The 16,452-nt window shown below is 39.6% G+C and overlaps 1 protein-coding gene across 1 annotated transcript in view; it reads right to left on the bottom strand.

Annotated features, from left to right (window-relative positions):
• Positions 1–16,452, bottom strand: part of COL9A1 (collagen type IX alpha 1 chain) — a 92,562-nt gene that overhangs the window by 14,849 nt on the left and 61,261 nt on the right. The window contains 8 exon segments of the mRNA XM_059399022.1: positions 1,397–1,585; positions 3,506–3,560; positions 3,798–3,944; positions 7,251–7,283; positions 8,608–8,652; positions 9,540–9,575; positions 10,147–10,218; positions 10,827–10,880. Coding sequence (XP_059255005.1) covers positions 1,397–1,585; positions 3,506–3,560; positions 3,798–3,944; positions 7,251–7,283; positions 8,608–8,652; positions 9,540–9,575; positions 10,147–10,218; positions 10,827–10,880 — 631 coding nt within the window.

The following is a 16,452-nucleotide window of genomic DNA, read 5'->3' as shown; positions in this document are numbered from 1 at the left end:
CTCCGTTCTCTTTAAGAGCTCTGAGCTCTCTCCACATTTGATTTTGTCCAGCCTCTGAAAGCTCGGAAATCCTGCCAGCCTTGCAAGAGGCTCCAATGAGGGGTCATTTTTTCACATATGGCAATGCACATGCCCTCTACCCCCCAAAAAACCCCAAACATCATTAACAAAATTGTTCCAACTGAGAGTGTAGTTAGCCAAATACATCAGCAATTCATTTACAGATCCAAAAAGGCCGCTTGCTTGCCGTCTGACCCTTCACACCATAATATTTATCCCTAATGGGTGCACCACCATTTAAAAAAAAAAAAAGAAAAAATAACAAACAGAGAGCCCCTCCTGTTTCTGATGCCACATCTTTCCGAAGCTCCCTAGAGAACTGTCAGTCACTTGCCAAGATAGAGAAATGCCTCATTTTGTTCCGCGCTCTCTGTCAGTGATCCGGGCCACACGCCCGCCCCACGCTGACATACTTACTCACCTTGACTAGTAAACAGCACCTGAGGCAACCAGTCCTTCTTCTGCAGGGCCTGCTGCATACCCAACACACTCACAATACCATTTTGGATTTTTGTGGGGGTTTTTTGGCAAAACACTGATTTTAAGGGCTTAACTTGCTTTCGATAAAAGGGGAAGAAATAAACTGCCTCACATTCCCTTACATGTTAAAGAAGGAAAAAAGTTAAAAAAAAAAAAAAGGAAGGAAAAAAGTTCAATTGTACTTCTGAGCTAAAAAAAAATCCATCAAAACTAAACATCTGATGTCACTCTTTAAAAGAAGAAGGGACTTCACTCCATGATGTAATTTATGCCTTCTGACCTGTTAACCGATGCTGTTAGTTTAAGTTACGGCTACAAACATTCTAAGTCTGGTTGCCATTTTAGAAGAACTCTACAGTGATTTTTGAGTCTCAAAAAAAAAAAAAAAAAAGGCTGACTTATCGTTTACAAGATCCCGTAAAGTTTATTTTGAACTATGATTGAGGCAGAGGGTAACTGAAAAAGATCAGTACTAAAAATCAAGGGACCTTAATTCTAGGTTTTGGTCTCCTGTTGACATATAGCAAGGTCAAGAGGATGTCTTATAATAGCTTTCTGATCGTTTTCATCACCACCGTAGAAGACAACGATACAATGGACATTGGGGAGGGTATGTGCTATGGTGAGTGCTGTGAAGTGTGTAAACCTGGCGATTCACAGACCTGTACCCCAGGGGCTAATAATACATTATATGTTTATAAAAAAATTTTAAAACTATAAAAAAAAAAAAAAGAAGAAGAAGAGAACGATACATCTCCTTGTCTCACAGTGTATCTAGAGCTTGGAAGGCCATGTGGATATACCGTGAGGAAGGACAGTGTGTGTTCTTTTGTTCTAAAGGGGCAAAATGGCTTACCTTTAGGCCCCCTCAAACCAAGAGCACCAGGAGGGCCTTTAATGCCTGGAAGGCCACGAAGTCCCATCTGGCCTGGGAAACCATTCTCTCCAGGTGGCCCTGGGGGACCAGGGGGTCCAGGCCTCCCAGGGAGGCCAGAGGCTCCTGAGTCTGGTCGCCTGAGACTAGCAGCCATCTCAGCAAGATGCTCTGAAAGATAATAAACCGGCCCAGAGAAGTCAGAAACAGGAAAATGATTCAAATGGAAAAAAAAGATGGGGGGCGGTATTTCAAGTGTCTTTTTTTCTTAAATGTGTCACCAGAGCTTCAAAATTGGTGGTGGGAAGTGAATAAAGTTGGATCTTTTTTTTTTTTTTTTCATGGACTTTCTGCCAAGAAACTTCCCTGGTGCTGTTTTATTCAGCTCTTTTTGGATATATTTGGTCCTGCTGTTCCGAGACAGGGGCAGGGAGATTTGAAAAAAAAAAAAAAAATACATGGGAAGGCTTTCAGGTGAGCAGTGTTCTAAAAGGATGAGTCCATCACCTGGGTCCTGGCTGGTTCTCTGAAAACCCAGGATGGGCAGAAAATGAGTTTCTTAACAGAGAAGAAGTGGATGTCGCAAAGCTTTTTAAAAGCCAAAGACATTGTCCAGAATTCGTTTTGAGAGAGCATTTGAGACTCAGCCCCACATTTTCAGTCTGAAGATATTAAGTGACCTAAAATATCCTGAGCATTCATGACTTCTTATAAACTCCCCTCTCAAAAGTTTTTTCATGTTTGGAGTAGACAACAGACATTAAAAATAGCCCGCTTCTTGGGAATGTTCACAGTCTGTCTTCAAAATTAATAACTGTGTGGGCTTTTTCAGGAACCATTAAAGAGATTAAGAATTATCCACTGAAACCATGAGGAGGAAGAAAACTTTCCTATGAAAACACTCTAAGGGAACTATGCCGATGTAATATTTTTTAAAGGTGTGAAGGAAATTATGAATTGGAAACAAATTTCTAAAGAACACTTTAAAAGTGCTTAAATGTGAGCATTCTGGTTTGCCTTATGTAAGTAAGAGCATAAAATTATAATTTTCTAGGGACATAACGTTTAAAATTGAAATATCCTTTCAAGATTAAATGTCTTCCATGAAGAGACTTAAGATTGGTTTTCAAATATCAAAGTGACAGTTTTATTCTGGAAAACTCTACAAGTCTACCAGACAAATGACACTATCTCATGAGCTTGTAAAAGAAGAGTATTTATCATGACTGACTTGGTTCCAACCAAAATAAGGTAATTATTTGTTAGAGAGGCCCAACGTTACAGGATCTCCCCAGTTCCTGCCTCCCCAATTTCTTCCTTTTCTATGTGATTTTAGAACTAGACCAGTTCTAAAGCAGCTATGAAAAATGGCAATTGCTATAGGTATAGATGAATTTAGATAAAGGTTAACAAATATAAAAATATATCACCATTTTGGTAAAATACAGTTCTTGATTTTCTGTACATGATACATGAGTAGAGATAATGTCCCAATGCTTCTTATGGGCATGAAGACTGTCAGTTACTTCACATAGAAGCTACAGAGAGAGCCAGGGTCAGTACCAGGAATACACGAAGTGGTAGGATGTTAAGGAGGGTTAAGATACCTGAGAATCTGTGTTCCAAATTGGGGGGGGGGGAGCTTGTCTGTATTTGTGTGTGTGTTTTCTTGTAAATTAACCTCCTTGGCAAAAAACAAAAACAAGAACAAAAATGGGCTAACCGAAGGGTGCCTGGGTGGCTGAGTTGGGTTCAGTGTCTGACTCTTGGTTTTGGCTCAGGTCATGATCTCAGGGTAATGAGATCAAGCCCTGTGTTGGGCTCCATGTTAAGTGGGGAATCTGCTTAAGACTTTCTCTCCCTTTTCCCCTGCCCCTTCCCCCGCTTACTTGTGTGCTCACTCTCTTACTCTCTCTCTCAAATAAATAAATGTAAAAAAAAAAAAAAAAAAAGGGCTAACCTAGAAAGATGAAATTTTTCTTTGAGACTATAAGCTATTTTGTGACAATACATTAACTAAAACAATTAATATTATTTAAAATCTCCCACCTTTAAAGCACACCAAAAGTCCAGACATTATGATTTATTTACCTTGCATGACTCTCATGCAAACCTGCTTAATGTGCTGATCTGTCGGTGCTCTACCCTGAGACAGGAAGAAAAGAAAAAAAGAGAGAGACAATTTATACACAGAGCTATAAAGAAGACATTGTTAAATGGTAACCTGACACACTCAGCAAGTGGCCAGGTGGCTGGATTTACAAAGGAACTTGCCCACACTGCTAAGGAGCTGATGTCTGGGCTAGCCTGGCTGCCCGCCCCCCTTCTGGTCCTGTGAGATGGACTGTCCAAAGGGAAACCGCGGAGACTGCCCACCACTCACTGGGGGGCCCTGGATGCCAGGCAGGCCGGTGGCACCCTGCTCTCCCTGCATGCCTCGTGGTCCAGGCGGTCCTCTCGGTCCTTCCACTCCAGGAAGCCCCCGACTTCCTTCGGGCCCCCTCAAGCCGGGCTCCCCAGGGTTACCCACCTAGAACAAAATGGCACATTATAAAACCAGAGCTATCCACAAGTAATGTGTCTGCTTAATATTAATACAAGGCTTACATGAAATTTGGAGTTTGCGTACATTCTGTCTCCCAAGAGGTGTTTGTTCAGAGGTTACAAATTCTCAAGGTAAAGACACAGAATGCCACAGTCTCTGAGAATTCCAGTTCAAGTAAAGTTTTTCAAAATCTTTTTCTTTGGTATAGCTGTTATTTCAAAATGTTAATTGAAATAAGGCATTTTCAAACTACATTCTCTATATTTTAAGCTACTGCCTAAGAACAAGCTAGTTTTTAGTAAGATTTGTGAAGTTTTTCTGGCCACAAAAAGGCCACTGAGTTCATACAAGACATGTTACTTTGTATATCACCAATACAGAAAGCATAAAATAAAGTTATTTCCAAGGACATAAGTTATTTAGCTTTATAACACTCTAGAGAATTTGTAGAAGCAGATGTATCCAGGAATTATAAAATACATTAATTAAAAACATTTAAGGGGCGCCTGGGTGGCTCAGTGGGTTAAGCCACTGCCTTCGGCTCAGGTCATGATCTCAGGGTCCTGGGATCGAGTCCCGCATCGGGCTCTCTGCTCAGCAGGGAGTCTGCTTCCTCCTCTCTCTCTCTCTGCCTGCCTCTGCCTACTTGTGATCTCTCTCTGTCAAATAAATAAATAAAATCTTAAAAAAAAAAAAAAAACATTTAAAATGCCACCTTTAAAATGCTGCACTTAAAATAAATACATTCAAAATACTGGAACAAAAAGAGCGAGTCCATGGTTTAACTGACTCTTGAGGAAGTTAAAAATCTAAATATTAAAGAAGTGAAAAAATAAACCAATGGTTTCCTTTGAACAAAAGCGTATACCAGTTAGATTTTTTTTTTCTGAGAGCAGACCACTAAAAGCATTTTTAAAAGTCGCCATCTACAATAACTGTTTTAAAACGAGACTAAATTAATTCATTTTCTGCTAAACTGCCTCTGGTAGAATTTATGACATAGTAGTTACAATGTGCCCTTGTTAATAGAACAAAAATGAGAAGATAAAAGGACAGGAGGCATTAAAGAGCACAAGGGCTCAAGATAAAGTTCATAAAGCAACTTAATCCTGCTCCTTGTTCATTTGCAACATTTACCTAGGAAGAGCTAACTCTTCCAAACGGTCAGATTTTAAGCTAAAAGGAAGAAGGTGATGACGCCGGGCTCTCACTAGATGCGTCTGAATAAAGCTTCACAAGTAGGTTTTTTCCAATCTTTCTTTATGCAAAAAATTGATACTCATCTGAGTCAATTTGTCAGAATTACTTCTGTGAAGAAATTATGGCCTCAAAGACTTCCCAAAAGACAGTGTCAACAGAGAGAGCTGCGGATGTGCTGTGGAGGCTTTGGACCTGTCAGATAGCTGCAGTATAAAACTATCACAGCTTCTAAAACAAGCCCGAGGAGAAGCCAAAATGAATTTAGAAGTGCACTAAAGAATTGGCAGAGGAACAAAAAGGAGGCCAGATCAGAATCTATCATCTTGTTGACGATGTCTGAAATACCAACAGGACATTTTCCATGAAGACATCAAGGGCCAACATGGCCAGTATATCTCCAGGGCCCCGGGTCTTTGGAAAGAATACCTCAGTTGAGTGCTATACTGAAGTAGAAACTAGGGGACAGACTTCACCTACTTCTCAGGTTTGTCTCTGTTGAGATCACCGAGCAAAGTGAAAGTGTGTCTCCCTGACTCTGGGACAGCACATTTCAGCTGCCTCAGCAGTAGATGGGTGGTGTCAGAGAAGAGAGGGGTAGGAAGGAAGCGTTAATTCCAAATTTAAATGAAATTAACTCCTTTTGACCACTGCATCGTTCATTCACTTTTTCCTCTTATGACAAATTCTTACCATTGAATATTATCGATTATTTCTAGGCAGTGAGGTAGGATTTCTATTACCTATCAAGGTTTACTCTTCCCAATTTTTTCCTCAATCCTAAACTATTCCTGTCAAAGATTCTTGGGTGTAAAGATGTTACTTCAAGCTTGAGACTGTCAGTGGTGTTTAGAGGCAGTGTGTAAGCAGGTGAGTTAATACAACATAATGGTTTCCATCTCAGGGGTATGTAAAGAGCCCAAGGCTGGCACTGCACCGGAGTCGGGAGCGCGAGTCCTCCGGGGGAGAGTTGAGCTGAGGATCGGGCTACATGCCTAGGTAGGAGGTAGCTATTCTAAGGAAAGAGGAAGAGTGTTCCAGGATAGGAGAACAGCACAAAGCATTAAAGAGCATGCCAAGTAAAAACAACTGCAAACAGATAAAGTTCCAGATGGGCAGAGAGGGGGTTGGCAAGGCAGAGACCACTTCATGAAAGACGGTGTATTTTGCTAAGGTCTGATTTTATTCTATCAAATGTTATTCCTGAAGAGTTTATGCAGAGGAGGGATAAATGGTGGGCTTTGTATTTTTCTCTAGATTCCACTGGCTGCTATGAGCATAATGTGCTGTATAGGGACAGAGAAGAGTGGAAAAGATTCCAGAAATAGGAAGGACTAAAAGATTAAATGGAAGCTAGTGGTGGTGGCATTTGAGGTTAAGGTCTGCGCTTCATTTTTTCCCTTATACTCTCTCAAATTTCTCTTACATTTCTTACTGTATTAAATGTGCGTTCCTTTCAAGTTAGTGAATCATCCCAGGTTTGCTAGTTTTCTAATTGGCTCTATACTCGGTTCTAAAAATTTCATTCTAATAACTGGTTCTATTATTGGTTCTATAACTCTGAATAATCTAATCTTGAAGGACATCAGCTTAGTTTCTGTAAGAGCATGAATGAGATGATCATTTTCTAGTTTTAACAACTGTCTATTAAATTTTCTTATGCGTTATGACTTTATGTTACTTCGCTAAATAGAACACACGGGAGATTAATAAAATTACTGAAATATTTGCAATGGTATGAGTGCCAATGAAATTCATTTATACTCTTGTCACCACAATGGATAAATCAGGTTTTTTTTTAATGACTCATTTGTGAAAGAAATTACCATGTATACTCATTGAGCTACTTATGATAAAAACTTCGTTTAGAGTGGATTGTTCAAAAGGCAGATCCATTTACACTGTTATGAGGTGGTCCCCTCCCCCACTTGGGATGAATCCATTACTTAAAGAATAAATTTAGACATTAATCTCCTTGAAGGTAAGTCCTTTAAGAATTGAATTTTATAGTGACTTCATAAAGCAGAGCATTGCATTTTCTGTAGTTTTGTTGATATTTTAATTTTTTATACCATTGTTGTTCATTGTACTTACAGATCCCTTTGGCCCAGGTAAGCCTATCTCTCCCTAAATCAATAAAACAAAATTATATTAGAACAATGCATTCACATTTGATGGTTTACTAAAAACATTTAAAAGGTGATTATGCTGCTGAAATCTATAGAAAAACATGAAGAGATGAACTCTGGCACTGCCAAAATGAGATTCAAAATTCGGATTCTAGTCCCAGTTCTGTTACTTTGTGAGCTTTGTAACCTCCTAGCCTTTGACTGATATCTATTAAATAACAGGGCTGAATCGGAGCTCTGCAAGGCTCCAACCAGGTCTAAAATGCTAGGTGTTGAGACTTAAAATGTATAAGTCAAAAGACATTAAACTAGCATGCTGTTTTAAAACAGAGTAGACATTTAAACCTGATGACTTCATTTTTGAAACTCTAACAGTATTGTAAAATTCATCTGCAAAATTCTATCAAACCAAAAATGCCTGATTTTATACTTAAAAAAGAACACTTGGAAATAAGTCTCCCACCCCTAATTCTAGATATAATTTTAGTTTAAGTTCAAGCATATCAGTTCATCTCCACCACAAAACAATGATTTAAAACATCCTTTTAACCGATAAAAGAAAACATTTTAACAGAAAATAAACTTAAAATAATCCTTTTTCAAATTTACTTAATAGAGAGCTTTGCCGAATTCAGATATTACATTTATATTAGCTCTAAATCCTGAAACTCTGAATAAAACAACATTATGAGGTTTTTTTTTCCTGCACAAAGTGCTCTCTGGAGCTGTTTTATGAGAAATCTGTCACCACTCCAAAGGACCAGTCAGAAGTTCCCACATTAGATCATGTTAGATTGTGTCAAAAATGAGCCAGCAGATGTAGTACTCCCAGCAGAAAGATAATTTTTTCTCATTCTTGCTACCTTCCTGGAGATTTAGCAGCAACATCCTCTGGAGATGGAGGTCACTTCTTTGGGAAGTTTTAGACGACAGAAAATACCCATGGTCAAACTTGTGAACCACAGCTTTCTAGCTATAATAAAATTCATTTTGTTTCCACAATAGGCACTATTCATAGACTTTCTATGGTCCTCTAAGAATCACTTCGAATGTCTAGGTTAAGCCACAGAAAAGTCACCACCTATAAGAGAACACTTTGTTCTCCAAAGGCTTAAGGCCAAGGCTATCGATTTTGGGATGTTTACCCTCTGCTTTACTTGAACTTGGCTACAGGTTTGGGGAGTCATTCACTAGTTTATATAAGAAACACTGTAGCTGCTGAAGAAGCCATGGAGGATAACAGTATCAGAGAAAAGAAAAATTATATTTTTAGTAGTTAGAAATCAGCAGGGCTCATCATTAACCAGAAAAAAATGTCTTACAAGTTCACCCCTTTCTCCTGCTTCACCTTCTTCACCAGACGAACCCTAAAAATTAAAATTAAAAGTCACATTCTTGAACTTTCTTGCCTCAGTTTTAACCTGTCCACATTGATAAGCATTCCCAAGTGCCCACAGTGCCCCCCAGATCATGCAGAAATACAAAATGCACTCAATGGCTTTTCAGTGTAGCTGTCAGTGGCTAGTCCAAAACTGAAAAGAGCCTAGAGAAAAGGTAGCGGGTGAGGCTGAGTTTCTTCTGAAGTTAAGGATTAATGATTGTATCCGGCAATTTTATAATGAGATAATCCTTGAAAAAAGGCTTTCACTGTAGAAAAAGGAACCCAGAAAAAGGACTAACTCCCAAACCATGTTCATAGTTCATTTGTTAAGGTCTTGATACAGAAAAACATAAAATATGATGATGTAGGGGCACCTGGGTGGTTCAGTGGGTTAAGCCTCTGCCTTCAGCTCAGGTCATGATCTCAGGGCCCTGGGACTGAAGCCCGCTTCGGGCTCTCTGCTGAGCGGGGAGCCTGCTACACCACCCGCCCCCCCGCCTGCCTCTCTGCCTACTTGTGATCTCTCTCTCTCTCTCTCTCTCTCTCTCTGTCAAATAAATAAATAAAATCTTAAAAAAATATATGATGATGTAGCTAATAGAAGGCTCCATTGGTCACAAGTAAGCCAACCTGGTGAATGAGAGAGAGGGACACTCTTTTCAATGTGTGCCCTCAGAGGCAGAGTCATTATCAGCTCCAGCTTATTAAAATAGTAGATAAGGTTATAAACCAAACTGAACTGTAGCTTTCATTCACTATGAAGCACATTGAGAAACACAGCTGGCCTCCAGCCTAGTCCTCACACCCCTAAACCAGCCAGTGCCCCCTACTTGTGAGGCACCTCCATGCACATATTCTTCTGATAGGACCTACCTGTACACCCTTTGGACCAGGCTCACCGACTACTCCCTGTAATGAATAAAACATAATACTTTTTCAGTATTTTGACATGTTCCACTTTATAATTTCAAATGAACCAACTTTCCTTCTCAGGGTGGTAGATAAGGGCAAGTATGAATAATGCGACAGATGAGGACTTGCTCCTCTCCACAACCTAACAACAGGGCTCCAGGCTGGGCGTGGAGCCCACTTAAAAAAAAAAAAAAAAAATCAGGATGACAACCTGGGAACAGCCAGGTAAGGCCTAGAGAAACTGACAGCTGTCCAAAAGCTGGCAACTTGTGATGTTCTCTGATCACATCCACAGAAAATTGGATCGGTAGGAATGTAAAGTTAAAACTGAACAAGGAAGTATGACTACAACTGGCACTTTTACTTTTTTCATCTTTTATATTTTCCTGATGATCTTTTATTATATTGCTTTTTTTTTTTTTTTTGCTTCTTAATCTCAACTCTCAGTAATTTAAGATACTTTTCTTGATAGCTGACTATGATAATTGCTACAAAAAATCTCCACTGTTCTGAAAGCAAACTCATCCTTCCAAATAAGAAACTTTGGGGGGATGGTTAGATATCTTACCCTGTCGCCTTTCATTCCCGGAAGGCCAGGGGGGCCAGGCAAGCCAGGGAGGCCAGGACTGCCAGGAGAACCCTGAAAAATAAACAGTGTCTCCAGATTCACCTTTAACTATGACATTGCAATCACATGAGGCCCACACAACCTTGGGTGTGTGGACTCCTGTCTAAAATAAATGCATGCTGGGGCTGGTTTAACTCTGCTCCTCAAATCTGCCTCTCTCCCACACTCTCCGAAAAAACAGGCCAGCCCCTCCACCCCCTGGGTCCCACCGCGGAGTTCCTGGGTTTGCACCCTTCCCAACAGTGGGCTCGTTCAGTGGGCCTCCCTGCCGTGGTGCGGCTTCTCTCACTGTGTAAACAAGCAGGGCTCAAGAAGTAAAAGGCTGCATTTACGCCCGCTTCTCTTCAATTCCAAGAACAACCAGAGGCACTTCCGGTCTCCTGGTTTCAAAATGTGTGCTGCAAACCACACTGACTTAAATACCCTCGGAGGGTATCCTAGACATGATTTCAAACTTCACATTTACAATTCCATGCATTCCCATAACAACAGGAATCAAGTAAAGACGATTAAATCACCTTTTGTACATTATTTTTCTCTCCTTGCTTATTTAAAAAAAAAAAAAGTATTGTGTTTTGTACGAAGCCAATAAACTTAAGGAGATTGGAATTATTCCTTACCCGTTTACCGGGTGGCCCTGTGGGTCCCTCCGGTCCTATTTCTCCTCTACTGCCCTGGAGAAACACAAACAGGACCATCAACTGGCTGGTTTGCCCAAACGCAAATGTTCAATTACTATGTCAGTAAAATAACACTTTACGCAGGTTTTTCTTTAAACATCAAAGTCATCAAAGTATTCTACCCCGTCTTCGACTGAAGGCAGAGACCTTTACATAAAACCCCTGTAGCCCGCGCAGTATTTATCATTCAGTGAATGTGTTAATGCTGTTCCTTGTGATGACGGCCCCTTAGATAAAAACAGTGTCTGCTACATCTACGTGAAATGACAATTAGTAATTTTCAGCATCTGAATCACAATGTAGCTTATATTATGGTTATCTATGTACATGTTTTATCCTCTCATTAGATTATGTTCTTGAGGTAGAAGGTATATCAATTTTGAATTCCACCTAATGCCTAAAACACAGTAAATTTTCAGGCCCACAGTATGTTTTAAAGCAGCATCTGGCAAATGATCTTGAACTGCAAAAGAGTGGGGAAAAAAAAAAACAGGACAGGGATGTTTGCCTTTAAATGACTAATGCAACTTCAAAAAGACAGACATAATAGAAATTTACAAAGTTTCTGACATACAAAATTCTTTGTTCTACTTATTCTTGTTCTAAACATGTCTCCAAGATTAAATAAACTTTGGAAAGTACAATTTATAATGAAAATATACCAAAAGCAACATCCATTTTGTGAGCCAATTTCAATTCTTTATTTGAATCTCTAAGCCCTTTGAGAAAAGGAGACACATGAATTCTTCAATTTCTTTCCCCAAGAACCTCATACAGTTTTATGCAGTCTGATAAAAGCTTGTTTTAAAGCTTGAATATGTGTTTCTAACACATATTCAGCTAAACTGAATACAAGGTTATTGGATAAATAATCACATTTCCTGGACGGTATATATAAAAATGAAAGTAGTCTTCTGAGTTCATTCTACTTTAAAATAACATGACAACTTCATATTAATTCTTGATATTTATAAATGCTCCTGCTAATATTATCTGATCTGGCCCTTATGTTATTCTTTTATCTCTAAGTTGAACCAAGTGTCAAGGCCCATTATCTTTCTGAATTTTCAGTTTCTTTGAAGGATTAAGAAATGTTTGCCAAATTACAAGTCTCTAGCTTTGAGCTATACTTAAGTGGCACTTGTCTCAAATGACTTATAGGTGATTTAAAGGAAATGCTCTTTAATACTTTTCAAAAAATTTTATATAAGCAACCTGTCTAGTTGTGTAAGTCTGGATGATACATTGGCCCTTAACACTTGTGAGCAGCTTAGAAGCCTGAGCAGAGTCTTGTGAGGATGGGCACTGGAAAGATGTAAGACTAGACGAAAACCAGCTGCTGTGATAGATTCTTTTATCCATCTATTAATATAAAGATTGGGTTCTACCCCATTAATTTAGCCCAGCCACTTGAATGTTCAAGACAGATTTTCTTCAGTATATCTGCTCTGTTGGCATTTTCAAATAATTTCTGAACTGCATCTTGATGAAGATCCTAAATGTCATTGGGCTAATATGACTTTAATTCACAGAATAATTAGTAGTCATTGGGAAAACTAATCAATGATATCAGAAGACGAAAGCAGTTCTTGACACAACCTCAAATATTCACTTCCAAACAAATGAACCATTATGCCAAAATAAAGATAACTGACATACTTTTTTTTCTCTTTCACAAACCAAAGAGCTAAGTTAAAATAAAGGATTGTGTGGGGGGCCTGGGTGGCTCAGTTGGTTAAGTGACTGCCTTCGGCTCAGGTCATGATCCTGGAGTCCTGGGATTGAGTCCCACATCAGACTCCCTGCCGAGCAGGGAGTCTCCCGCTGACCTCTCTCCTCTCATGCCCTCTCTCTCTCTCTCTCTCAAATAAATAAATAAAGTCATTTAAAAAAAAATTTTAAATAAATAAAAATAAAGGATTGTGTGACTTTTCATTTTTTTCATGGGATTATTTTGCCAGTCAAAGACAAAGATGTTCTCTGCTGGTATCTTATTTTCTCTGTCTTTCATGAGCTCTCTTTGTCAATTCATAAGTGTCTTCCAGGGCGCCTGGGTGGCTCAGGGGGTTAAAGCCTCTGCCTTTGGCTCAGGTGATGATCCCAGGGTCCTGGGATCGAGCCCCACATCAGGTTCTCTGCTCGGCAGGGAGCCTGCTTCCTCCTCTCTCTCTGCCTGCTTCTCTGCCTACTTGTGATCTCTGTCAAATAAATAAATAAAATGTTTTTTTAAAAAAAAAAGTGTCTTCCAGCCCTTGGCAACATGTATGAATGGCTCAAAACCCCAGTGTAGACAGCCTGTTCCGCTGACCTTCTACAACCATGAGAGCCCATGTACAGGACTAGTAGTAGTTGGTTAGTGGATTGCATGTGTTCCTCATTTTTTTTTCTTCCATTCTTCAAATTCTTCACTATTTTAAATGCAGGTATTTCTAGGAATCATCTCAAGGTTGAAGAAGGTAATGTTTATTTTCACAACAATAACCAAGCAGTTATGAATAAAGTGTTTAGACAAGATTTTCTAATGGTCATTTCTATGATTTCTATGTACTCTAAAAAGATGTAAGTAAGATGAACATGAATGATCAAGATATAAATAGTCATCTCTAAAAACATAGGTTAGACTAAACACATGTTACAGGGAGCAATTAACCATGGCCTTTAAGCACAGGTGTGCTAAACTTACAAATGGTAAATCTCCTGTGTTTCAACAGCTGTGGTGATAAGCATAATCTCAGATGTGGGCAAGGGAGACTTGTAGGGATATCGTTTTTCTGCCCGGTAGCTAATATTTACAAGCCCCATGACAAAAAGAGTTATGATCGGTAACAAAAGAATTGTAAAGAACCAGGAAAAAAAGGCAAAATCCTAACATTAAAAATCTGAGGGCCATAATAAAAGACTTCTTTTTTTTTCCCCTCTTACATGCTCCGTGCCACCATATATCTCTCCAGCATATTCACACACATCTGCCAACCACTTCCTACTTAAGAAGCCAATCGAGGCTTAAAAAAAAAAAAAAAAGCTGCAGACCCTCTACCAGTGATTCCCAACTCTGGCTGTGCTTCAGAATCCCCCTAAAGAATGTTTTAGGAATATATTTCACAAGATGTCTTCCACCACTTCCTGTCCCTGTTCTTCCTCCTTCCTGTCTTCCCTCCTCTCCCTTAGATTTTTATTCTGTGATTTTGAGGTCAGACCCAGGAATCTGTTTGGGTTAGGTTGTGTGTGTTTGTCTTCACCAGCTTTAAATTAGACTTTTGTTAAATGCTCACTACAAAAATTCCAAACACCAAAATTTTAAATTTTCTAAATATGTCTTGTACCATTAAAATTGGGCAAGCTAGGGCGCCTGGGTGGCTCAGTGGGTTAAGACTCTGCCTTCGGCTCAGGTCATGATCTCAGGGTCCTGGGATCGAGTCCCGTATCGGGCTCTCTGCTCGGCAGAGAGCCTGCTTCCTCCTCTCTTTCTCTCTCTGCCTGCCTCTCTGTCTGCTTGTGATCTCTCTCTGTCAAATAAATAAATAAAATCTTTTAAAAAAAATGGAACTACAAGACTTTTAAAATATCACAGAAAAAATCTATTTCATTATATGTGTGTTGTCATAAGTATTTTCCAAAGAAAAAAAGAAATTTAGATTTTATTCCATTGTGCTGCAGACTGTGATGGTGGTTGTATTTGCTTGATTACCCAAAATGCTAACTAGCTGAAGAATGAACATTATTCTTAGTACCATGCTAATTTTAGAAGTGAGAAATTGTAAATCGTCATACTTAGTCTGAATTATATATTTAAGTGCCTCTCTCTGGGAAAAAGGATGCTGATTAACGCAGAAGATCAATTATGATTTCTTTAGATTGTTGCTTTTACAAACCCATCTTCATATTAACATAGGAATATCATATTAGTCCTGCCACAATGATAATTTTTAGGTCAGCCACAAAGGTACTTTAAAAATCTAGTCAATTTTGCAGCATTGTATGGTTTGTGTTTTTCTCTGGTGTAGGTTTAGGTATTCCCTCACATACAGAGGGAAATCAAAATCTACAACCATCACAGCTGCTTCACAAACTATTGACAGGGATAATATTCCATGTCCTGGGTGGCACAGGAATGCGGTTCCGATCATTCAGCAACACATCGTTTGGAGACCTCTGTGCTCAGAGCTGTTGGTGATAGGATGGAGTGGGACTTCAAGAGAAACTGAGAGCGGCTCTGTACTCAGGAGTGTATCATCTTCAGAAAACTGGAAGTAGATCAGCAATGCACTGATCCAAGTCAGAATCATGAGAGCAAAGCAAAAACACAGCTCACTCATCAAAAGTTCTGGCAAGAACTGGGAAGCCTGAACGAGGGAAATGGACCAGGAGTCACGGCGTCCAAGGACCCCCGCATTCTCCTGCTGTAAACGGGAGTCACCCAGATCCACGTATAAACCAGTAGAGTGTGAGCGAGAAAGCCAGAAGCACAATCCAAGTGGTGAAGATACGTGCTCATATGTAATCACTGGAGGTGACCAGAAAACCTCCAATATGTTTTGCTGTGGCACCGGCTAAAGCTGTTAGAACAATGATTTGAAAGGGGAATACCACTTAATTTCAAAGACGTGTTCCAATTAGCCCTGGCCCGTTAGTAGAACACATTAGAAATGGGTTTTCATTCTTTCTACTCAGCTTTTCAACTTGACATTTACAGGAAAAACTGATAAAACTTGGGAGGAATCGTTGAAAATGTGTGAATTTATCTATGAAACTAAATGTAATGATGTAAAATGAAAGAACAAATGTATCTTTCAGTAAGTAGATTTGGTGTTAAAACTCTGCTCAGAACTGTAAGCTTACAACCTCTGATGCACTTTTCTGTAAAATTTATAGGAGGTGAGAAGTCAATTATTACCAACATAAGCAGCATAGAAAGATTTACTATACCTCCAATTCAATTCATTTTTTGGAAATATTTATTGAGCTCTACCTTGTGACAGGTCCTGAGGGGAGAGATGTAGGGAATGCAAAGGTGGATCAGAGTGGCCCTGCTTCCCTGCAGCTCCCACAGCATGGGGTGAACAGGGCCCGGGGTTACAGGGTTCAGAATAAAGAGAGAGCACTTCTGTCTGGGGCATAGGGCATAAACAGAGATAGTTTCACTGTCGAATTAAAATTTCAGTTACACCTAAAAACGTACATGGGCGGCTGAGTCAGAAAAACAGAGAAGGAAACCATCTAAGGGCAGAGTGTAACAAAAGAAAACAAGCAGGCTGAGAAGTGCAGAGACTAATTGGAAATGACCATGGAGTCCAGCATGACTTGAACACAGGCCTTGAGCAAGACACAAGGGAGACATAGAACTACCAGATAAACAGTTCATGATTTGGTACTTCCTTTCCTTGCTAGTGGAAATTCATTGAAGATCTTGAAATAAAGAGGTAATGATCTAGTTGTATTCTGAAAAGACCAATATGGCAGGGTGTGAGACTGGGACGACTGCCATTCCCAGGTCTTGGACATTGTGTCTGACACTCTTGTCACCATGACTGTGGGAACCACATTGGAGTTCTAGGGTGGAATCCCG

This window comes from Mustela nigripes, chromosome 5 (assembly GCF_022355385.1).
Source record: "Mustela nigripes isolate SB6536 chromosome 5, MUSNIG.SB6536, whole genome shotgun sequence".
NCBI lineage: Eukaryota > Metazoa > Chordata > Mammalia > Carnivora > Mustelidae > Mustela > Mustela nigripes.
The sequence above is the reverse complement of the archived record's forward strand: the minus strand, read 5'-3'. Positions and strand labels throughout refer to the sequence as shown.